The sequence below is a fragment of the Mesoplodon bidens genome, assembly GCF_964165515.1.
Source record: "Mesoplodon bidens genome assembly, chromosome: 14".
NCBI classification, from domain to species: Eukaryota; Metazoa; Chordata; class Mammalia; order Artiodactyla; family Ziphiidae; genus Mesoplodon; species Mesoplodon bidens.
The window spans coordinates 67,784,266-67,809,337 of NC_138170.1; the positions used below are offsets into that span (position 1 = coordinate 67,784,266).

General features: G+C 44.9%; 1 protein-coding gene across 1 annotated transcript; it reads left to right on the plus strand.

The window, feature by feature from the left end:
• Window positions 1-2,190: 2,190 nt before the first annotated feature.
• GTF3C2 (general transcription factor IIIC subunit 2) lies at window positions 2,191-23,518 on the plus strand. Its single transcript, XM_081254759.1, has 19 exons — window positions 2,191-2,470; window positions 10,035-10,305; window positions 10,469-10,790; window positions 11,383-11,668; window positions 13,497-13,591; window positions 14,392-14,469; window positions 14,616-14,714; window positions 15,791-16,018; window positions 16,193-16,304; window positions 16,521-16,629; window positions 17,937-17,962; window positions 18,147-18,276; window positions 20,456-20,600; window positions 20,708-20,869; window positions 21,053-21,140; window positions 21,800-21,928; window positions 22,223-22,375; window positions 22,526-22,633; window positions 22,951-23,518. The coding sequence occupies exons 2-19, from the start codon at window positions 10,059-10,061 to the stop codon at window positions 23,167-23,169; spliced, it is 2,736 nt and encodes a 911-aa protein (XP_081110885.1). The 5' UTR covers window positions 2,191-2,470; window positions 10,035-10,058; the 3' UTR covers window positions 23,170-23,518.
• The last annotated feature ends 1,554 nt before the right edge of the window (window positions 23,519-25,072 follow it).

A 25,072-nucleotide genomic window follows, 5' to 3' on the forward strand; every position in this document is an offset into this window, starting at 1 on the left:
CCTGCGTGTCTGGAGCCTGTGCTCCACAACGGGAGAGGCCACAACAGTGAGAGGCCTGTATACTGCAAAAAAGAAAAAAAAAAGAACTCCCTGTTGTCAGTTACTATTCTGAATACAATTCATCCTGGAAAGGCAAGATACATGTTTAATTCTTTCCTTTTAATTGCCAGTTTTCAGGATTGATCACTGCTTACTTCCAGTGGCATACAATAAGTTGTTGAATTTTTGGCTTTCTCTCTATAAAGATCATGATGAATTCATTTTTTTTTACATATTGAGCATACCACTCAATCATCAAAATTAAGCAGAGGTTCAACAGGGTCAGCTCTGTGCTTTAGAAAGGTAGCTGGTAGAGATTAGAGGCAGAGAACCAGATCAATTAAAAAAAAAAAGATTACCTAGGGCTTCCCTGGTGGCGCAGTGGTTGAGAGTCCGCCTGCCGATGTAGGGGACACGGGTTCATGCCCCAGTCCGGGAGGATCCCACATGCTGCGGAGCGGCTGGGCCTGTGAGCCATGGCCGCTGAGCCTGCGTGTCCGGAGCCTGTGCTCCGCAATGGGAGAGGCCACAGCAGTGAGAGGCCCACGTGCCCCCCCCCAAAAAAAAATTGCCTATCAATCAAAATCACAAATGCACCTAAACTTTGGTCCAGCAATTCTGTTTCTAGGAACTTATGCTAGCCATATAGTTGCACATTTGAAGTAGCTTAGATACAGAGTTATTTATAGCAGCATTGTTTATAATAGCAAAAGACTGGAAACCACCTGGATATCCATTAATAATAAGGGCTAATTATACTACATTCATATAATTACATACTAAGCAGTCATAACAAAGAATAAGGAAGGTTTTTATATAGAGAAATGGAATAGTCTCCAAGGTACACTCAAAAGAAGTAAGGTGCAGGACAGTGTGTGTAGTTGCTGTTTGAATTAAAAAGGGGAAAGATTCCCTGGCTGGGGATCTAGATCCCACATGCGCAGCGCGGCCAAAAGGTTTTAAAAAAAGGTGTGCGTGGGGGAGATATATATGTATTTGCATGAAAATATCTTGGACCTGTAACAAGAAAACTGCCTGGGTGGATGTGGTCTGGGAGGCTGGAGACAGGTGAAAGGTACTCTTCACTTTATACCCTATGTATCTTGAATTTTCAGCCATATGAATGTCTTTTCCCCAAAATAAATACAATTATTAGTATAAAAAAGATTTTGCTTTAGTTGAAGTCAAAGATAGTCTAATGTGAGGCAACAGAAATGGAGAAGAGTCAGATTTGTTCATTACAGAAATAAATGCTTGAAAAAAAATCTTAATAGAAAAATAAATGCTTGAAGTTGTCAAGTTGAGAGCTGTCCATCGGACAAGCATTGTAGATACCCCGTATTAGAGGAACTGAAGCCTCGACTGCACCCGATTTTGCACTCAGAAAGGAGTCAGTCCTAAGCCACAGCGCAGCCTTAGCTTGTCTTTAGGCCACTTAGGGCAAATGGGATGGGAGTCCCCTTGCTCCAGATTTTAAATCTTAGCTAGCTTCTCCCATGCTTTTCTTAAATGTTTTGTGTAACCAAGGGATTTAATAGATGAGATTATCCGGGAAGAGAAAGATTGGTTTACCCCACCCTTTCCTGTTTGTTTATACATCCTGAACTCCACTATTCGGTGTGTGGAGACCTGTGAGATTTACACAGCTTTAAATGCCTCAGGAAAAGGCAGAAGTTTGTTACATTCTTTCTCCACCAGCATCCTACCTCCCAGGGAGGGAGTGGGGCAAGGCCTACGACCAAGGGGAGGGTCCAAGCCCGAGGATCACTTGAGTAGAGCGTCCCCATGCCAGGCTTTTCTACTGCTCTTCCCTTTCACGGTGTTTCTGTCTCGGGTCCATCCTTGACTTCACTAGTGGCTGGATCTGCTGGGGGCTGCCCTGAGGGGGAAGCCGGAGTCGTCCCCCGAGGCAAGGATTCCTTTGTCTCCCAGTCTTCGGCTCGACGGCGGGGCTGCAGGTCAATACTCCCACGCCAGCCCGGCCCTGCCAGCCACAGGCCGGTAGTCTCGACAGAAAGCCAGGATTCCGCGCTCGGGAGCGACACTCAGGCCTGGGTACTCGCACTCTCGAGGCTCGAGTAGAAGCCGTGTGGGAACCGGCGGGGGCGCGACGACTGTCCGCGCAGGCGTCAGTCTTCCCTTCAGGACACTGCAATTCCCATAAGGCCATGCAGCGGCGTCCCCTGCGCCGCTAAGGCCCGGGAGCTGCGCCCGCTGCGACAGGGCTCGGGGACGCTGGCCGCACTGCATTATGGAATACATAGTCTAATAGAAAACGTCCTGGGGCACAAACTCCCAACCAAGCCCACGTGTTTACCTTGTGCACTGGGGGGACGTCAATGAAGAGTAGCTACCAGATTTCGTCATAGAACGGCGACCAGACAGGCGGCGCCATCTTCGAACTTGGGCTTCCGGAAGGACTTTGGTGAGGGTGAGTGTACCACAGCGGGATGTGCGGGGCCCCAAGATTACTACCCCCCCACCCCACTTCTTTTTCGGTAGCACTAAGATATTGGGAACCAACTCCGGCTCCGCTTTTCCGCCTCTGCACAGCATCGCGACCTTCAGCCCCTGAACTCCGGAAACCGTCGTGGTCCCCACCTCCCTAACCCACGATGGCAACCGTGCATCCCCCATCTCTGCTCTCCTCGGGTCTCGCCTTCTTTCCCCACGCGGTGTCCGTAACACCTCATCCTGTGTCCCGGCCGCAGCGCTGCCTACATTGCAACCCTCGGACTCTGCGAACCTACCGTAGTCCTCAGCCTTACGAAACTCAGGGCTCGCTTCCCGAACAGGCTAGTGGTGAAAGCTACCCCTCGCCCAGGACTGAGAAAGGGCAGGCGGTCACCCCTAGAGAGGTAGCGGGTCGGTCTTCTCATTCTGCTGTGTTCTAGCCTCTTCCTCGGTGAGGCTCTTCTAACCCTGGGTGTTGTGCCCCGCGCGCTGCAACCTCATTGGCGCAGCCGGGGGCCAGTTATGTTTCCCAATCTAGTCCTTTTATCCCGCAGCAACTTGGCTTTCTGTTGGGGAAGGCAGAGGTGGTGACTTCAGCTTCACCCGTGGTAACTCACTTTGTTAGAGGGGTGCAGGGTATGGCCAAGGCTTATAGCCCCAGGGGCATATTGTTACACAAATCTGTCATTCCTGTGCCTTCGTCTCTTTTGGCCACCCTTTCTTATCAACTGTAGTATTGTTTTCTTAGTAATTTTCTCTAAATTGATTTAATTTTAAGATTTAAGTGCTTTAGTCTTGATCTAAACAATGTAGATGAAACCATGGGTTTCATGAACTAGTTATAGTTTTCTTTTTATATATACAAGTTAAAATAAAAACACAATTAGTCAAATAAAATCGTTCATTTTTGTATCTCAGAAATCATCTTGCATACCACCAGTTGTACCATAGGAACACTTTGGGAAACAATGTATTAGACCAAACAGTGTATGTAAAGTAACTCCATACTTGAGGAGCAGTGTTATCTAATCACTTTACACATCTGGGGAGATCAGGCTGGCAGCATTGGAGCAGCATGGGAACCAGACAAGTTGGGGTGCCAATGCAAAATTTTATAAACTCTGGTACACATTTACTAAACATCTTTTACTTGTGTCCAGAATTTGCATTGTGTAGTCAAAAATGGAAATTAACCACCAATGCCACGCCTTCTATGAGAAGTGAATCCTTATAGAGATTTTTGTACCTCGAGAAGTTAGTTGTTCAATCAACAGAGGTTAATTATTGCGCTTACCATGTACCAGGTTCTAGATACAATAGTGAGTCAGATAGACAAGATCTCTATCTCATGAAACTTTTAAGGAAGATAGATATGGAATAAGTAAATACCTGTATCTCTTATGATAAGAAAATTCCAGATGGACTAAAGAGCTACATGTAAAATCCAAAACTAGAAAAATTATTAGAAGAAAATAAAAGAAGATATTTTATATTCTGATATTATATCAGTGGGGTAGGAAATGCCTTTTTAAGACACAAACAGGGGAATTCCCTGGTGGTCCAGTGGTTAGGACTCTACACTTCCACGGCAGGGGGCACGGGTTCGATCCCTGGTCAGGGAACTAAGATCCCCGCATCATGCAACATGGCCAAAAAAAAAAAAAGACACAAACAGAAGCCATAAAGGAGAAGACTGAGAAATTTAACTCATAAAATTTAACTTCAGTTTAGCAAGAAACATAAGCAAAGTTTTTTTAACAGGGAGATACAGAGAGAAAATATTTGCAACATAAATAACTGCACAGATCAATAAGGAATGATCGATTTGTCCTGTAGAAATAAGGGCAAATTATGTGTATCGGCAATTCATAAAAGACATAGATGTCCAACATATAAAGAGAAGTTGCTAATCTCAATTATTATCAGGACAATGCAAACAAATACAGTAGGGAAGAATTCTTTCACCCATCAGACTGGCAAAAATCAAAGACTGACAAGGGATGGTAAAATGGGTATACCCATTTTTACAGTTAGTAAGAGTATAAATTGATTTTCACCTTGGTGACCTGTTTGGCAGTATCTATTAAATTTTGAAATGTGTCTACCCTTTAACCCAGTACAGTAATTCCACTTCAGATGATTATTCTAGAAAAATAATTTCTCATTAATGAAGAGATCTATACTAGAATACTCACTGCAATATTATTTGTAATAGTATTATAATCCAATTGTCCATTAAATGGGAAATACCCAAATAAACTATAATCCTATGGAACACCATATAGTAACTAAGAAGAATGAAAAAGATGTATGTGGAAAAATGATATGGAAAAATCTTTAAGACATGTAGAAATTCTCTTAACTGATTCCATTTAACTAGCTCCCTCTGTTAACTGACATTCTCCATTTCCTGTGTAAAGCATACTTTACTGACGCCCATGGCACGCTGAATTCTCGAAGCCTGTAGACTTTTTTCCTATAGGCCCGGTCACTCTAACTAGTTGAACTGAATGCTTGCCAAGAGTCATTGTATTGGTTCGAACATTTTTAATATCAGTTGATTTGTCACTATGTTTATATAGTTGTGACATATATTTAAATTTTAAGGACATTTGAGTATGTAAGAGTTACTGTTTCTATTAAAAGTAAGTTGAAACATGGCAGATATACAGGTGTTTTATTGTTATTCTTTATATTCTACACTTATTTATAAGTATTTTTTATCAACTAAAGATTTTATAAAAACAATTCTCAAAAAGAAAAGAAAGCAAACTAAACTGAATACTTTGGAGAGACAAAAGTGGTGAGTTTGCAAACAAGCAAAAAAGCTACCAAATAGGTGTAAGACAACTGTAAAAGACAGGAAATTTTGTAAACATCTGGAAGGTTACTGGACTTGAATTGCTTCTCAAGAAAAGAGAATGTTTCAAGAAACAAGTGGTCAGGAGCCTTGGTGCTGCTGAGAGGTCAAGTTAAACGAGACTGAGAAGAGTTTATTAGACTAATTGACACAACAGTTATTGATCACTTTAGCTTCAGTGATCAGCTGAGGGCAGTCTCCTAGTTAGGATGCAGCAGGGTGATTAAAACATCAAGGGCAGACAGCTCTTAAAGTTCGACTGTGAGGGGCAGGAGGATATCAGTTGGAGAACTGTGGGTTGAAGGATAGTTGTATTTGTGTTAAGTTGAAAATTAAAAAATAGTTAAATGTTTATTTTTTAACTTTTATATTATTTATTTATTTGGGGGAGGCATGTATTTTATTTATTTTGGCGGGAGGGAGGTGGCGCACCATACAGCATGCGGGATCTTAGTTCCTCCACTAGGGATTGAACCCGTGCCCCCTGCGGTGGAAGCGCAGAGCGCTAACCACTGGACCACTAGGGAATTCCCGTTAAATTCTGTTTAGAAGGAGCCAATGGAAAGGAAAAGGATAAATATCTTCAGTTTCTTTGGGTGGGGCAGGAGGGGGCATGGGGCTAGAACACAAGTGGCAAGTTTGGCTTTAGAAAGTGGATGAGGGGCTCAGAGGCAGGGAGTGTTAGGTTATCTGACAAGAAATTGAAGTTTGGTTTTTGATTGTTTCAGAAATCTGAGGCTAAGTCATCTGCTGAGGACTAGGGTATCAGACATTGGAGGAGAGAGGGTATGGGAGCTGATTAGAGAGAACGTGTGATTGCTAGTGCTCAACTAGCTTACATGCTCCCATGGAGATGATGGGTGATTGGTTCATCCAGGCTTGAATTTTGCTGGGCCGATGGAACAAAAAGACAAAAAGAAAGGAAGTTTGTAATATCAACAAGAGTCTGATTAAAATAAAGGAGTCTAAACTAGATGGTATGTGGCTGACAGGGAGAAATTGGAGAGATCAGTGGATTAATTAATATGGTTAAAGAATAGATATAGTGATAGTAGTTGAGCAATCTAGCTGTAATGATGGGAGGCTGTGATCAGATATTGGGTGTCTTAGTGATTTTAGAGGTTAAAAGGTTTTATATGCTGACAAGGTTCAGGTGTGACAGTGGAGTGACTAGCAGTGGTTTAGCTGAATGTATGAGCTTGGAAGGAACAAGGTTTTTACAAGATGGGGAGGACTGTTGGTCAAGAATTGACACTGGAGAGGAATTGAGAAAACACGGATCCTACTTTCTACCCTGGGGTAAGTGGGATGTGAGAGAATGAGCACCCTCCGAGAGCCTGGAAAGCTAGAAACTTCATTTCCTGGAATTTTTCCATCCAAGATTCTGAATATGATTTAGGCCTTGCCAGTCAAATGTGCTCTTGAAGAACTCAGATTTGGACTTGAGTTTCGAGAGGAGGCAGGCCAGAAGGCATGCATTTTGCTGTTGCAGATTGTGGCAGTGATACGGTTCTGGATCTGGGAGCCAGAGAAGAGTCTTCCTCAGTTGGTCACTTTCTGATTATTGCAGAGGCAGCTTATTTATGGAGCCATCAGCTATGGCAGGGGCTTCTTGATCCAGCTTCTGGCTCCCCACCATGGCAGAGGAGAAGCCATGTGGTTCTTGAACCAGCAGCTGTAAACAGCTTCTCAATTTGACAAGTACTTGTTCCTGAATGTTTTTTCCCCAACGCTTCCAGTGATCCTCTCTGCAGGTCGTTTTCAAACTTGCGTATGCATCAGAATCACCTGAAAGGCTTGCTGTGACATGAAGTGCTAGCCCCAGCCCAGAGTTTCTGATTCACTAGGTCTGGGGTAGGCCTGGAAGTTTGCACTTAACTGACTTCCAGGTGATGTACCAGTTCTGGGACCACCCTTTGAGAACCACTGATGTGAACCATTTCATACCCTGTAATAAACCCCTTTTACTTATCTTGTTTCTGTCACCCTTGTGGTGGTGGTGTTTTTTTTCTTTTCTCTTCATGTGTGTGTGTTTCCATTATTTTTAATGATCTTTTATTATGTGGTCTTTTTAAAAATTCCTTCCGTTTCTTAGCCCTATTGGGTATTTTGGAAGCAATATAGTATACTGTTTTTGGTTCTATCAAACATCTAAATGGTATTAGTAGGGAGTTCCCTGGTGGCCTAGTTGTTAGGATTCCAGGTTTTCGCTGCCGTGGCTGGGGTTCAATCCCTTGTCCAAGAACTGAGGTACTGTAAGCCACACGGTGCAACCCCCCCACAAAAAATGGTATTAGTAAACCTATATTTTTCAATTTGTCAGCCTTAGAAGCAAAATTAAGAACTTCTTCTTTTGCCCCAATCTACTACAATCAGAATATTGGTATTTTTACATTGTGGGGCATTGAAATTTTAAATTTATAGTCTGTTTTAGACCTGTAGTTACCACAGTTAATGATGTGTCACTCGGTTAAATCCTTACTGCCAGCCTTTTAATAACACAGCTTCTCCATTAGAAAGTTCTTTATATTGATTTATCTTTCATTGGCTAAATTAGGTCTTCAAGTGGATTTTTTTAGAAACTTGCATATTTAGAATGTCATCCCATTACCTTTACATGAATGACAGTTAAGTAAAGAATTCTCTTGATCCTTTTAATGTTTCTTTATCTTCTGGCATCAAATGTTTCTGAGAACTCTGAGGCTGACCTGATTTTTTTTTTTCTCTTTGTAGGAGAAATTTAGTATCTTCCCTTGTATTTCTTGGTCTTGATGAGTATTTATTGATTTTTGTCTCCCTTTTGCACCATAAGCCCTTTTGATCTATAGACTGAGATCTCCCTTTATGTTAGGAAAGTATGCATTTTTAGTTTTCATTTCAGGAAATTTTCTTTTGTTAGGTCTTTGAACATTTTTTTTTTCTGCTCCCATTTTTCTTCTTTCTTCTTCAGGAACATCAATTATTCATATGTTGGCTTCCCACTTTCTCTTTTCATCCATATCATCTTCTCACTAATCACTTTTATCTCTTTACAACCTGTGTGGTTTTTTTCAAACATGTCTTTCATATCACTGATTGTCTTTTCAGTAGTACATATAGTTTCAGCATTTTGCTTCTCTGGTTTTCATTTCTTTGATTTTATTCTTTTACTCAGTTTCTTTCCTTATGACTGCCAGCTCATTTTTTTTTTTTTTTTTGCCTTGCCATTGTTTTATCTCTTCTTTGGTCTCTTACATCTTGGATTCCACAGTCTCTCTGGCTTTTTTGAAAGAATAGAAGCTTTTGTTGGAAAATTTCTTGTTTTCTGGAGACTTTCTTTGAAAGGATACTTTTCACCTTTTTCATTTGTGTCCTTTTTATTCTTTCCATAGTAACTATGCATAGGTCCCATTGGATCCTTTTTGCTTATTACTAATTTTGAATGGAGTAGTTCTCTCAGGGTTTGCTGTTTACCAGAGAACAATGTAGGTGGATTCTCATTGACCTCTATTTACCTTGATAGTGTTATATTATACTCCTAGCATATGATGTTATAATGTATTCTTAGCACTTGAGTTATAGAGTTGGCTATTGTTATAGTTTATAATGATAGACTGTAGCTTCCTCAAGAGAGACAGTTGGAAACTTTAATTTGTATGATATTTCTTGTGGTATTTGTATTAGCACACTTTTCCACTGAGGCTGATGAGTTCTTTATCCTTAAGACATATATAGACCTATGGAGGGGTTCCTCCTGGGATCTGAGCTATTTCTTCCCTTTTGTTACAGACAAGTAGGTTATTCTGGCCAAAAACCAGGCCCTTGCAGAGTTCTGTGTTGCTCAGGTTTTTGGTTTGGTAGTCAGTGTATTGTTTATCTCTGTCAGTTTACTTTGGTCCATGGTTGCACAGCTGGTTTCCTGGGTTTGAAGAAAATGAAGATTCATGACCATTTTTTAGTCTATTCTTCAGTGTGGAAATGGTCTCTTAATGTAGTAGGATGTTCCTTAATTGTCTCATAGGCTACCACCTCCCCCATCCAGCTGAAAGATTGCTAGCAGGACACTAGAGAATTACTTATTCTTAAATAAATCTGTACCTTGACTAATATTCACAAACATGGATGTCAGATCTAGTCATCCTGTCCTCCTTCAATTTGATGTAAACTTTATAGTATCTGGCAGCTATTCTTTATAGTCTATTCTAGAAACTTGTGGCCCTTTCCTACATTCATAACAGGTGATTTTCTCTCTCTCTCTTTTTTTTTTGAAGGGGAGGAGATGATTCATTTCATTGGGTTTCAGGGAGAGGAGTTAAATAATTGTTCACTCACTTTAAATCATCTAAATAAAGCACTTAGTACAATACTTGGCACACAGTAAGCATTTAATAAATGGTAGCTTTATTCTTGTATGTTTGTTTATTGTCAGCTCCACTAACATGTGAGTTCCGTGAGGTCAGGGACCTTGTCTGTCTTGCTTATTGTCATGTTACCAGTTCCTAGAATAGTGCCTGGCATATAGAAGATGCTTAGTGATTATTGCTGAATGAATGAATGATCAGAGAGCTTGGGTTTCTGGTTGGTGGGGAAGGTGGGGGGAGGTTGGAGAAATGGTTGTGAGAAGTGAAAGACAGGAAAGAAAAATCTGAGCCAGTGCAAATAGCTTTTACCTTCTACTCACTTGTATGTCTTTTATATGCAGGCCCAGCCATTTTAGGGGGTGCTGATGGATCCCTACGGGGTCGGCTGTGTTGCTCTGGAGGAGGCCGGCCCCGTGGGGAACATGACTGTGGTAGACTCTCCTGGACAAGAGGTGCTAAACCAGCTTGATGTCAAGACCTCTTCAGAAACAACCAGTGTGGAGGCTTCCATAGAGACGTCATTACTTACCCCTTTGCCTGGATTTGAGGATTCTCTTGATGAGAGGAGGCTCCCTCCAGAACAGGAAACCCTCTCCAGACTGGAACAGCAAGGTATGTCCCTTGACCTTTCAGCTTTTTATCTCCCCATGCTCAGCTTAAGATGAACGAGAGCAGGTTGAGCTCATAGGACCTTACAAACCTGGGTATGATGTAATCTGTTCCAAAGAGGCTTGAGCTCTGGTCCCATCTCACAGACCCATATTCTTCTCTACAGATCTTTCTTCAGAGATGTCAAAGGTCCCAAAGCCTAGGGCCTCAAAGCCTGGCCCGAAGAGAGGTGGTAGGACACGGAAAGGCCCCAAAAGGCCCCAGCAGCCTAATTCTCCATCAGCCCCTCGGGTTCCTGGTCTCTTAGATCAATCCAACCCTCTGTCCACCCCCATGCCTAAGAAACGAGGTCGAAAGTCCAAGGCAGATCTGCTACTGCTGAAGTTGTCAAAAGGCCTAGATCAGCCAGAGTCTCCACATCCAAAGAGGCCCCCTGAGGACTTTGAGACCCCTCCTGGGGAACGACCCCGCCGAAGGGCTGCCCAAGTGTAAGGATTTCGGGGCACAGCTTGGTGGAGGGGGGCTGGGTGAAGGGATGAGGGTGGGGCAGATGCTGGAGAGATGAGTGGACTGGTGAGGTATCAGGTAAGCAGGGGTGGGGTCTGGGTTCTGGGGACTTGAGCAGTCTTCTAGCTCTTACCACAGCAGTTTTATCTGTGGTTAAATTTGTCTATCTGGGAGGTTCCTTTCTGTACCTCATATCCTATCGCCTTGTTCACAGTGTCCTCCAAGTCTTCATTGCTATTTTACTGCCCAGTATGTGTCAGTATATATGTGCCCCTCCATTCTTTCCCTTTGCCCTCAATGATCTTTGACTGTGGTAGAGTGAAAAGTGCTTTGGACTTGGAGTCAGAAGACCTGGGTTCAGATTCCACATACGTGATCTGAATCATCTCAGCCAAGTCACTTAACTTTCCTGGATTTCTGTTTCTACATCTATCAAAGGGGAAGGGAAATTAATGGCCACTTCACATGGTCACTGGGAGGATCTAGTGAGATAAGAATCAGCCAAGTGTCGGGCAAAGTGGGCTCTCGGTTAAGTGTCTGTGCGTATTGCTCTGACTGTGCCCTATCCTACAGGGCACTTCTGTATCTTCAGGAACTGGCTGAAGAGCTCTCAACAGCCCTGCCTGCTCCAGTGTCCTGTCCTGAGAGCCCCAAGGTGAGCAGCCCCACCAAACCCAAGAAGAGCCAGCAGCAGGCAGCCTGTCATTATGGAGAAGAAGAGGATGACACCGCACGGGATGAAGACTTCGTTCTCCAGGTTGAGGCTGAAGATGGAGAAGAAAGTGAGGCCCCAAGCGAGAGCTCGTCTGACCCCGAGCCTACAGTGCCCCGAAGCACCGCACGAGGATCCACTTCAGGGGTAACCTGAATAGACAAAGTGAATGGGGATAGCAGGATTATTAGGGGATCAGCAGGATGCCTAGAAGGAAAGCTTAGGCCTAGTAACTAGGATGGCCAAAACAGGTAAAAGGACAAAAGAGCAACTTCAAACACAGTTGAAATTGTAGGGGCTGCGGGTGTAACTAAACAAGATTATGCGTTCATATGTTGAGCATCTATTCTATGCTAGGAAACACAAGCATGAATAAGACAAGGTCCTGCTTTACAAAGCTCATGGTGTAATAAGTGCTGCATCAGGAGGGAACAACATGCTTTAGGCGTATAGAGGAAGGATGATTAACTGCTTGGACTTCATGGAGAAACGATACTTGAGCTAGGTCTTGAAAGGAATAGACGTTTGCCAGCGAGGAATGTTTTCCCAGAAATTGGTCGTGGCTGCAGCATAGGGCCTGGGGTAACGTGGTGGGGAAGATTACACTAGAGAGGATGAAAGGGCGAAAACTGATAGGAGCCAACAAAGTGTGTGTGTGTGTGTGTGTGTGTGTGTGTGTGTGTGTGTGTGTGTGTGTGTAATTATGGTAAAGTAGATAAAACAAAATTTATCATTTTAAAATGTATAATTCATTGGCATTCAGTGCATTCACAATGTAGTGTAACCATCACCACTATCCATTTCCAAAACTTTTGTCATCCCAAACAGAAACTCTATACAACAGAGGTTTTTAGATAGAAAAATAACATGATCAGTTAAGAAAATAGATTAATTTGCAGTTGACAATAAAGAAGACAGCTTCAGTTCTCCAGAGTTAGTAAGGGCCTAAATTAAGCAGTGAAGGAAAAGAAGATGGGGAGGCAGATAAAGGAGATATATAAGAGAATTAATAGCAGTTGGGAGTTGGAGTAAGAGTTTCCAGCTTTGATGGTGCTCTCATACACTGAACCTGGGCACACAGAAAGAGTGGGGGACTCAGGACGGGGGAAGGTGGGCAGGCGAGGTGATGAGTTTACTTTCTGACATGTCGAGTTGGAGGTGCTGGTAGATCAAGGGCCATCCTTCTGGAGACGTCTCTTTGCCAGTCAGATATATGGGACCCGTGCCTGCCTTCTCCCAGATGCAACATTTAAGGGAGCACCAAAACCCCCAGTAATCAAGATAAATATCTCGATGCAACATTTTAAAAATCAAAATTAATGCAACAAATCTATGGTGAAGAAAATATCAAAAATTTAAATAAAGATAGGAACCGTATACTTGATATTCCCTTTTGCCTCAGGCTCTAATATGGCTCAGCACCACACTGAGTCTAGAATTTGTAGAAAAGTTGAGACTGAGTAAAGTTTACATTTACTAAGATGCAGACTTGATAATCAGTCATTAAAATGGTGGTCAAAGCCATGAGACATAGGATGAAATTACCAGGAGTACGTGTATTGAGGGCTGAGGAGACAGAGGGACTCTGGGAAATACCGTCACTGACCAAATGGATCAGAGGAGGGAGAGCCTGGAAAGGACTATTAGAGACATGGGAGGAATAAGGAGAGACTACCCCATAGGGCAGGAGTTTCAAGAAGCAAAAGGAGTCCTCTGAATCAAGTGCCATGGAGACACGCCAAGGAAGATGAACAGAAAACAGAGAGCAGGTTTTGCGGTTTTGATGGAGGAATAAGAGCAGAAGATGAAGAAGTCATTGTAATGGTTGAGATACAAATCTTTTAAGATGCTGATAGGTAAAAGGTTGGAGAGGAAGTAATGCCAAGAAAAGTAAAAGTTGGGAAAGTGGTCCTCTGGGGACTTTCTCCAGCTTATAAGATTCTCTCCCTTACACTTTCTTCAATTTGATCCTCAGAAGCAGAAGCCACACTGCCGGGGAGTGGCTCCCAATGGCTTACCAAATCACATCATGGCTCCTGTTTGGAAGTGCCTTCATCTCACCAAGGACCTGTGAGACTTGGGGGACGGGGGCTGAGGATGAAAGGGTGGTGGAGGAGAGCAAAGGACGATCTAGCAGTGGGGCTGTGGGAAGGGCGGAAGGCACTCGCAGGGTAGAGCACCGTGAAGACATTCATAACTAAAAGGCACTGCTCCAAAGGCAAGAGCTCCTTTTTTAAAAATGTTATTGTACTTTGTTTTTTGTTTGCCTTGGGTCTTCGTTGCTGCGCAGGCTTTCTCTAGTTGTGGCGAGTGGGGGCTACTCTTCGTTGCGGTGCGCGGGCTTCTCATTGCGGTGGCTCCTCTTGTTGTGGAGCACAGGCTCTAGGCATGTGGGCTTCAGTAGTTGTGGCATGCGGGCTCATTAGTTGTGGCTCGCGGGCTCTAGAGCTTAGGCTCAGTAGTTGTGGCACGTGGGCTTTGTTGCTTCGCGGCATGGGGATCTTCCCGGGCCCGGGATCGAACCCATCCCCTGCATTGACAGGTGGATTCTTAACCACTGCGCCACCAAGGAAGTCCAAGGCAAGAGCCCTTGAGCTGTGCTGTCCAATATGGTAGCCACTAGCTGCATGAAGCCATTTAAATTTCATTTTCAATTAACTACATATAATTAAAAGTCCAGTTTCTCAGTTGCACTAGCCACATTTCAAGTGCCCAGTAGCTACTTGCAGCTGGCGGCTAGTGTGTTACACAGCACAGATAATAGATTGCTCCCATCATTGGGAGCTGCTGTTGGGCGGCACTGCTTCTATTGGGCAGCGCTGCTCTAGAATTTCTCTCTTCCTTCATTCATGATGCTTCTGTTTCTCCAGCCGAGAACAGAAGCATTCATACTGGGAGTTTGCGGAATGGATTCCTTTAGCCTGGAAGTGGCAATTGTTATCTGAACTGTAAGTTGAAGAAACATCTTTGAAATCTGGGAGGGGGTGACACCACTGGAGACAGAAGGGTAACAGCGGACTCTAGATTTATAATGGGAAACCCAGGATGGATGAAACCCTTCCAAACTTAGGCTGTTCCCTTTGCCCTCCCCCAGTGAGGCAGCTCGCTACCTGCCCCAGGAGGAGAAGTCGCCACTGTTTTCTGTACAACGTGAAGGACTTCCTGAAGATGGCACACTCTACCGAATAAACAGGTGACGATTGCACCTCTTTTTCTGATGCTGGGAGACAGAAAAATGAAAAATGGATGTTGAAAGGGATGATAGATTGGCCCTGTTCTTCCCTTAATGCTGGTCCAATTGGTCCCAAGGGTAGGAGTGCTGGCTAGATCTGGTCAGCTCCCTCAAATTTGCAGTGCTTATCGCTGCTGGCCAGACTGAGGGAGCCTAGGGAGGTTGAGGGTAAAACCAGTTTTCAAGGTCACATCTACTCAGATAGACCTAGACTGACTGGCCCTAGAGAGAACACTGTAGTAAACCAGAATGCACAACCTGTCATCTTTGAAGGTAAGCCTAGGACTAGACAGACTTTGGGAAGGAAAGGAGGAAGACACAAATGGTGGCTAGGACTGGTTTCACTTGTAGACTGTGACTGATGTTCTGGTGCTTGCTTAAGTCAGTTCACAGGAGCTCCCATTCTGTTTGCATTACTTTTTTCTTTTTTAAGAACAGTTTTAGGTTCACAACAAAATTGAGAGGGTTTTTCCCATATACTCCCTGCCCCCCACATGCACAGCCTCCCCCATTATCAACATCCCTCACCAGAGGGGCACGTTTGTTACAGTTGATGCACCTACACTGACACATCATAATAGCTCAAAGTCCATAGTTTACCTTTGGGTGCACTCTTAGTGTTGTACATTCTGTTTGGGTTCGGACAAATGTATAATGACATGTATCCACCAATATGGTATCATCCAGAGTATTTTCACTGCCCTAAAGGTACTCAGTTCTGCCTATTCATCCTCCACCTCCCCCACCTCTGGTTATCACTGATCATTTTACTATCTCCATAGTTTTACCTTTTCCAGAATATCTTATAGTTGGAATCATACAGTATATAGCCTTTTCAGATGGGCTTCTTTCACTTAGTAATGTGCATTTAAGGTTCCTTCATGTCTTTTCATGGCTTGATGGCTCATTTCTTTTTAGTGTGAAATAATATTCCATTGTCTGGGTGTGTATTACAGTTTATTTATCCATTCACCTACTGAAGTCCTTACTACCTTTTATTAACTCCTTTTTTCATCCCATCTTTGACTTTTCTCTAGATTTAGCTCTATCACAGCACATCCAGAGCGCTGGGATGTGTCCTTCTTTACGGGGGGACCGCTCTGGGCTCTGGACTGGTGCCCAGTGCCAGAGGGGGCATCAGCCTCGCAGTATGTGGCTCTTTTCTCCAGCCCTGACATGAATGAGACACACCCACTGAGCCAGCTTTATTCGGGCCCTGGGCTGCTCCAGCTCTGGGACCTTGGGACCTTGCAGCAAGAAAGCTGGTGAGGTGGGGCTGGGACACTGCCATTGGAGGGTGGTTGAGGAGGAGAGAAGGATGGGGCTGGGCAGGGGAAGGGGGCAAGGCTCGGATTGTGTTGAGACAAGAGGAGCGCAGGCTCTGGCAGCTCCAGGCCCCTCCTTCCCACCCACTCTGCCCACATGCTTTCTCTCCTCAGTCCTGGCAACAGAGCCCACTTTGTCTATGGGATTGCTTGTGACCACGGCTGCATCTGGGACCTCAAGTTCTGCCCCAGTGGAGCGTGGGAACTTCCAGGCACCCCTCGGAAGGTACCTCCCAGTTGACTGTGGGATGGCCCTAGGACTCGGAGCCAGGACCAAGGGGCCCTGGGTCTTCCCACAGTTGGAGGGAGGGAGGTTAGAGAGTGGTGGGTGGAGTTTTTCCAGCAGCTCCATATCACATTTTCAGGGACCTGAACCTAAAAAGTTTTCTGAGAGGTGCCTGAAGGCAGCAAGCCTCAGTGCAGATCTGGTCTCACCCTCTAGGCTCCTCTCTTGCCCCGGTTGGGTCTCCTGGCTCTTGCCTGCTCAGACGGGAAGGTGCTGCTGTTCAGTCTGCCCCATCCCGAGGCCCTGCTGGCTCAGCAGCCCCTAGGTGAGTAGCAGAGCAAGGAGAATGGGGCTGCTGGAGTTGTGGCCAGAGCTTAGCAGGGCCTGTCTGTCTCCCCTGAAACGCCTCCAGGCCCAGTCTCTCCAGTACAAAGCCTTACCGAGTCACTCCTCCCATTCCGACTTCACACGTGTTGTTCTTGACCTCTCTCTTTGGCAGCCTGCACGCAGTCCTCTCTTCTGCAGTCTTGTAACTGCCCTCTTTCAGCACATTACCTTTTATCTCCCCGCCCCGCCCCGTCCTTGCTCTCCTGTGCTCTCAGGTCTTCCCCCTCTTGCTACCACAGTTAATTGGCTGTGTAAAGAGCGGCTGAAGGCGGAGGCTTGCACCCGGGGCTTGTCTCCCCCACCGTATTCCTCTTCCTCCCCAGATCCTGTCCTCCACCTCTCCTGCCCTCACCACCACACATACACGTAAACACACTCTTTGTTGTGAAGAGAGGGAGAGAATATAGAGTTCTCCCTCTATATTCACCTTTGTGAAGGTGAACACGAAGAGGAAGGGGCAGGAAATGCAGCTCCTATTTGGTTGAATTTATTTGTTTTTCAACAGCACTGAGTAAGTAAAGAAGAGGGCACCTAGGTTTGAACCCTGAGAAATCCCCTGTTCGGTGGTCTGGTGGTGGGAGTGGGCTGAGGAAGGAGTGGGAGGTGAGGAAGTGAAGACAGAAATGTATAGACAATTCTTTCGGAAGTTTGGCTGTGAAGGGGATCATATAAATGAGGGCGGTGGCTGGCGGTGGAAAAGGGGTAAAGGGGTACTTTCCTGGTAGTCCAGTGGTTAAGACTCCGTGCTTCCAATGCAGGGGCGTGGGCTCAATCCCTGGTCAGGGAACTGAGATCCCACATGCCGCGTAGTGCGGCCAAAAAAAAAAAAAAGAATAATGGGTAAAGGAAGGCTTTGGTTTGTTCGTTTGATTTAGATAGAAGACAAGAGTGCATGTTTACATGTGCGTATGAGAGTGACCCAATAGGGAGAGAGAAAGTGGACAGGGCAGGAGAAGGGGAGGGTAGCCACATGAGCCACGCTCTGGAAAAGGAGGGGATGAGAAGAGAGCCGAGTGGAGGGGTTAGCCATTCTGATAGGAGGAAGGGCACTATCATATAGAACAGGAGGAAAGGAGAATCTGGGGGCAGATAGAGGCAGGTTCATACATTTGATGGTGGAGAGAGAAGAGTGTGAGGGAAGGGCATGGTTGAAAGGGCCGGGGGTGCTGGTCTAAGAGCAAGGCCTAATTAGGACCTCAGTCCTCTGGATGCAGAGTGTCAGTCACTGCTCTTCTTCCCTCACAGATGCAGTGAAGCCTGCCATCTATAAGGTGAGTGAGGAACCTGCTACCTTAGCCAAGGCTCCATCTTCTTGAGCCTCCCTTACTGATTCCACAGCGAGTCTCCTTCCACCTGAAAAATCCCCCACCTCCTGCTGGATTAAACAAGGATTGGAGCCTTTGTTCCAAACAGTAGTTATCCCTAACCCTAGCCTTGTCTCTCCTGTCCCTGCAGGTCCAATGTGTGGCAACCCTGCAGGTGGGGTCTATGCAAGCATCAGACCCCTCTGAGTGTGGTCAGTGCCTTAGCCTGGCTTGGATACCCACCCGGCCCCACCACCACCTGGCTGCTGGATATTATAATGGTGAAAAGCAAAGCAGAACATAAGGAGTTACCGCTCTTTAAACTTTTATATATGCTTGTTTTTCTGTTGTTTCCTTTTTGATTCAGTGTTCAACATTATATACTTATAACTATTCATGAGTGTAAAAAAATACAAAGAAGAGAAAAAAAGTCACTAGAATTTTCCTACTCAGAAAGAAATAATTGAGTAGATAAACATCATTTCATGCTGCTCTCTATGCATGTACAAAGATAAAAAGATTAGATGGAGAGATAAAGAATTCTGTAAAAATGGGATCATACTCTAGATACTATTTTAAATGAAAAGGTATTAAGTTTAAGTATACTTTAACTTTATGGAAGGAAAAGGCAAGTGAAACTGAAAAATGCGCTAAGCTCCCAATAAATGTTCCTTCACCACAGAGAGATTAGTTCCATAAAGATACTTTTAAGATTAAAAAGGAAAAAAGTAAAAAATTATAAATAACATTAAGTAATTGGCGTTATTAGGTTGTTACTGTTTTTAAATGACAGTTTCACTTTTAGACATACCAGTAGACTTTCTGCTAGGGTGATAAGGAAATTAGCACTCTTACACTGCTTCCTGTCATCCTTCTCACAATCTCCTAATTGTGTTTCTTTCGGTGGTCTTGTTCTTACACTGTCAAGGTATGTGATACTCAGTGCTGTTTTGCTATCTTAATTCCCAGAGTTACTTAATCTTAACTCTATATTGAAAATGATTGCCTGTCTCCACCAGTCCTTTCATCTCGGTCTCCCCCTCCATTGCTGAATTACTTGTATTGCTTAGCTGTAATTCACTGTCAAGTTTTTTCAAAAAGGCTCATAGATGCTACATTTCCTGAGTTTATGTATAAAAGGGGTTTTAGCTTCACATGCTTCCCCCAACTTTTTTTTTTAATTAATTAATTTATTTATTTATTGGCTGCATTGGGTCTTCATTGCTGTGCACGGGCTTTCTCTAGTTGCGGCGAGCGGGGGCTACTCTGTTGCGGTGGCTTCTCTTATTGTGGAGCAAGGGCTCTAGGCATGTAGGCTCAGTAGTTGTGGCTCACGGGCTCTAGAGCGCAGGCTCAGTAGTTGTGGCGCATGGGCTTTGTTGCTCCGCGGCATGTGGGATCTTCCCAGACCAGGGCTCGAACCCGTGTCCCCTGCATTGGCAGGCAGATTCTTTTTCTTTTTCTTTTTTTTTTTTCTTTTTTGCGGTACGCGGGCCTCTCACTGTTGTGGCCTCTCCCATTGCGGAGCACAGGCTCCAGACGCACAGGCTCAGCGGTCATGGCTCACGGGCCTAGCTGCTCCGCGGCATGTGGGATCTTCCCGGACCGGGGCACGAACCCGTGTCCCCTGCATCGGCAGGCAGACTCTCAACCACTGCGCCACCAGGGAAGCCCGGCAGGCAGATTCTTAACCACTGCGCCACCAGGGAAGTCCTGGTTCCCCCCACTTTTGTTTATTAAATTCTTATTCTTTAATTTGTCTTTCACTTTTATCAAAGTTATACTTTTGATTACTTTGTCCTCTGCCAGCCTGGTCAGGGGTCAGCTTGTTTTGGATCAGCTGAGTTAGTTTCTATTTGTCCATTTGTTTTCTATTCCTCTACATTTTGTTGCTTTTGGCTCCTTGCCTGTTCTCTTTGCCTTAGAACAGAGTTGGCAAACGTTTCTCTTAAGGTTCAGATAGTGAGTATTTTATGCTTTGTGGGTTGTTTGGCCATTGTTGGAACTATCCAACTCTGCCATTATAAAGTGAAAGCAGACCTTAGGTAAGCAAATGGGTGTGGTTGTGTTCCAGTCAAACTTATTTACCAAAGTAGGCAGCAAGCTGTATTTGGCCCATCGGCTGTAGTTTGGCAACCCTTGTCCTGGAAGGTTTATGCTTTTGTTTTAAATCCCTTTATCTTTGTTTAGTAGGGAGTAGAGGACACTGGGTTCATTCAACCTGTCTTTCAACTGCAGATCTCAGACTAAGCTGTTACTTTATGTTGATGAGAATTGGAACTAAAAGTATCAGGTTGAGTCTTTAAACCGTGGAGGTAGCTAATCATGATCTCTGTAGCCTTTCATAAGGCATCAGGTCTGAGAGTAGAAGACATAGATCCTAGGAGCTAGAGAAAGGAATTAGAACAAGAAGGGAGAACCTGGCTCTAATACTACCTATGCATTCTGTCCCCACCTCAGGCATGGTGGTTTTCTGGAACCTTCCCACGAACTCGCCTCTGCAGCGGATACGGCTCTCTGATGGCTCCTTGAAGCTCTACCCCTTCCAGTGTTTCCTAGCCCACGACCAGGCTGTGCGTACCCTTCAATGGTGCAAAGCTAACAGGTATAGAATAGGAGAGTTGTGGAGGTGGGAGGTGAAGACTGGGACAGGTGGACTCTTCCAGGCTTGTTCAGATTTGATCCTCTCCCTCTTCTCCCGTCTTTCCACAGTCATTTCCTAGTCTCTGCAGGGAGCGACCGGAAAATCAAATTCTGGGACCTTCGACGACCTTATGAACCAATAAACTCTATCAAGCGCTTCTTGAGTACAGAGCTGGCCTGGCTGCTCCCTTACAATGGTGTCACTGTGGCTCAGGACAACTGCTATGCCTCGTACGGCAGGATGGAGAGAGGAGGAGCTCTGGGGACAGGCCCTAAGGGTTGGGGAGCACTGTGCCAGATGGTTGTGGGGAGAGGAGGGTTGAGGGTTGTTTCCCTGAGAGAGTTTGAATTATGGGGGAAGAAATGAGTCTACTCTTAGTAAAAGGACGGTTTTCTTTTCTCTTTCTCTTACAGTTATGGACTCTGTGGAATTCATTATATTGATGCTGGTTACCTTGGTTTCAAAGCCTACTTCACTGCTCCTCGAAAAGGCACTGTCTGGGTGAGCCCCTCTCTTCCAAACCTTCATCACACAGGAAAACGTTCCTTTACTCACCTAGTGGTGGTCAGAAGGAGGCAGTAGTGGTTTTTTTGGTTGGTTGGTTTGTTTTGTTTTGTTTTAATATTTTTTAATTTGTTTAATTCTTTTTGGCTGCGTAGGGTCTTAGTCGCGACACACAGGATCTTCACTGAGGCACGCGGGATCTTTTTCGTTGCGACGTGTGGGCTTCTCTCTAGTTGTGGCTTGCGGGTTTTCTCTTCCCTAGTTGTGCGCAGGCTCCAGGGCACATGGGCTCTGTAGTTTGTGGCACATGAGCTCTAGTTGAGGTGCGCGAGCTCAGTAGTTGTGGCGCACATTGGCTTAGTTGCCCTGCGCCATGTGGGATCTTAGTTCCCTGACCAGAGATCGAACCCGCGTTCCCTGCATTGGAAGGCGGATTCTTTACCACTGGACCACTGGGGAAGTCCCAGAGGCATTAGTTTTGGATAAAAGGAGAAGATAGGTGTGTGGTAATTGTATCTTCAGGGATATGGGTTATGATAAACTCATATTTGTTTGTGCGAATGTCTCTCCCCCCTCAGATTGTGAAGTTGTTACCAGTTCACAGAACTGAATAAATATGAGTGAATGAATGAATGAAAAATCTCTCTTCCTATTAGAGTCTTTCAGGATCCGACTGGCTTGGGACAATAGCTGCAGGAGATATATCTGGGGAGCTCATTGCAGCTATATTGCCTGATATGGCACTGAACCCAATAAACGTCAAACGACCTGTAGAGCGAAGATTCGTACGTATATGAATATTTAATAGCAGCACCATCTGTTGGGTCCTAATCCACATGACCTCTCAAATTAGTGCTACCAATTAGCAGCAGAGTACAAATTAGTACTAGGTCTCCCAGCCCTGATATTCTCCCTGGAAGCCTTAGAATAAGGGTGTACATAATCTCCCCTACCCTCGTGCGTCTGCACATATGTTTAAATATACTACTTACAGTCTTTCCTGCTCCAAACCAATTTTCTCTTTTACTTTTATTCAGTCTTCAGTATTATAGAACCTAATCTAACATTCTTCTTTCTAGCCTATATATAAAGCAGATCTGATGCCATATCAAGACAGTCCTGAAGGTCAGGACCACTCTTCTGCTTCATCCGGGGCCCCCAACCCTCCCAAGGCTCGAACTTACGCTGAAACCGTCAACCATCACTACTTGCTCTTTCAAGACACAGATTTGGTAAATTGAGGCCAGGAGAATGGGTGTGGCATTAGAAAAAGTAAAAAACTTGAATCCTTGTATAGTAGGGAATCCTAAGGAGTTCCAGCAGAAAGATGCAAAACTAAGAAGCTGCTCGCTTTCTCTCTCCTATTACACCCTCCTCCCCAGAGTTCATTCCACGGCCTGCCCCACAGAGAACCAATGCTGCGCATGCAGGAGGGAGAGGGGCAAACGCGGCTCTGCCTGGACCGGCTGCAGCTGGAAGCTATTCACAAGGTAGGAACCTTATCTCTCATCTTTGCCATCCTTCATCTCATTTCCTCCCAACTCCGGGCCTGTGAGCAATGAAATGGGAGATGAAAAGGTAATGGAGACGGTGAAGGGGGGGAAACAGCTCCGGCACTCTCATCCTCAGAGCATGATAGACATACCTCATTCATCGTCTTCTCATTCCTACCTCTCACCCCATCGTGGTCCTCCTATCCTTTCAGATTGTGGCTCTTTTTTTTTTTTTTTTTTTTTGCTCTTACAGCTAAGACTCACCCTAAAGCAACAACTGTGAGCATCTCTTTTGTTTTCTATTCTCTTCACAGGTACGTTTCAGCCCAAACCTGGACTCCTACGGATGGCTGGTCTCGGGGGGGCAGTCAGGGCTGGTTCGGATCCATTTTGTCCGTGCACTCACCTGTCCACTGGGCCACCGTATGCAGCTTGAAAGCCGAGCCCACTTCAATGCTATGTTCCAGCCGGCCTCCCCCACTAAAGGGCCTGGCTTCCCTCCAACCAGCCATCGCCTTCTGCCTGGTCCCTAGTCGTGGTCCCCACAGAACACTCAGGATGAAGTCTGCCGAGAACAATTGGCCCCGTGCACACAGCCATAGGAACTGGGGCTTTCCTGGACAGTGATGCTGCCAGGCCTGGACCTTTAGACCTGCCTCCCCAGGACTCTTTAGATCCCTCTCTTTCCACAGACTTCTTCTGTCATCACAGCCCCCCGCGGGCAAGGGGGTTCTCCCTCCACAAACTCTCAAGTCTCCTCAGCATAAAACTATGACTCACGAGCAACACTCAGGCCTGACCTAGGCTTGGGAGTCAAATTGCTCATATTGAGCATATTGTGAAGTGGGTAAAACTAAGTAAAGGTACTGGGTGTTTTTGAGACCACCTGTGAGTGGGTGTTTGGAGAACTGCAAAGGGTATCGGCATGAAGGCTCCTGTCTGACTATATTCCAGGATCCAGTATTACTGCCTTCCTAACTTCCTCTTTAGAGTACCCAACACACAGGCCCACAAGGGGGTGATGGTAATTCATTGCACTGAAGCTGCTTATAGTACTTTCTTAACTGAGGAACACACCACAGACACCCTGCCAACAGAACAGTGGCTCAGATCTTACTTGCTCCTGCTTATGAAATGTTCCCAATCACTGGTCATCTGACCCTTCTTGAGCACTCCTAGACAGTCATTTTTAAAAAATCTTCCTTTATATTAAGTCAAACAGTATACCTCTATAAATTTTACCATGGGTGTTAGGAAATCTAGTCACTCTTGCCTATGATTGCCCTTTTAAGTATTTAAAAATAGCTATCATGTGTTTCCCAAGTCTTTTCTTCTCTAGATTAAATATCTTCAGTTACTTTAACCATTCTTTTACACGTCATGATTTTTGATCCTTCATTATACTGTCACATTGTTGACTTATTAAACATATTTAGCTACTTTATTTCAACCCTATAGGAGGTATTTCAAACCCAAGCACAGTGCTGTATTATATATAGCTCATCTTGTTAGAATCCTCATGTGGGATGTTGCAGACTCACAGTGACTGCAATATTGCCTCTTAAGCAAGGATAGACCCCACAAGGAGAAATAAGCAAACCATAGTCTTGGAATGTATAAGAGTACAACCTGAGGTTTGGGGCAGGGAGTAGTCAGATGACTTCAGGAAATAGAGGAAAACACATAGCCAGCTCCTATTTAAGGGAGTGGAGATTAGTTCAGTGCCTACCTGGAAAAGAACACTTTGACACTATAGCCTGATTGGCCAAATATGTGGGAACAGCTTTCTGCCTCTTCAGTGTAGGGAGTTTAGCATTATGTGAGAAAATCTCCTTTAAGAGGAAAGGAATCAAGTAGTTCAGTTCCTCCCCTGTACAGAAGAGGAAACATTTGGAGGCAACCCAGACTATTAGCAGCTGAGAGACCACAACTCACGTCAATGCAAAGCAGCCAAGTATGCACCATCCTATTGTGCCAGCTCAGGTTATGCCAGTTTTCTTTTTGAGAGGACTGGTAGGGAAGTGCTTTCCATTGCAGAGGAGCTTTGTTCATTCTACACAACAGCCCTTTGACACTGCCTCAGGAAATCCCACTTTCAGTGGTAGAAAAGATGGGGCCTGGGGACCCATGTCATTGAGGCTGTAGGTTGGTGTTGGCAGCCCTGCTCCTGCTGCTGGGTCTCTGCCCTAATCTCATCCTCCAAAAGAAAAGCAGGAAAATGCTTTCAGCCCTTGCTCTCTTTCTCTGCCATAAGCCCTTTTTGCCCCAGGCCACTCCCCTTCCAAACTTTCCTCCTGATATATACTTTATACTGTCCATAGGTTCCCGTACTTTTCTTCCTTTGTGCCTTTGCTCACACTATTCCCTCCTCCTGGAGTGTCCTTTTCCACCATCTCCACCTAAGTCCTCTTCATTGTTCAAGGCCCCCGGCTCAAA

Bases quoted from the DNA above. Each gene is read 5' to 3' on its own strand.
- GTF3C2 (XM_081254759.1), top strand. From the start codon at position 10,059: ATGGATCCCTACGGGGTCGGCTGTGTTGCTCTGGAGGAGGCCGGCCCC. The intron at 16,305-16,520 runs GTACCTCCCAGT...CTCACCCTCTAG, and splicing joins TTCCAGGCACCCCTCGGAAG to GCTCCTCTCTTGCCCCGGTT. The intron at 18,277-20,455 runs GTGAAAAGCAAA...TCCCCACCTCAG, and splicing joins GGCTGCTGGATATTATAATG to GCATGGTGGTTTTCTGGAAC.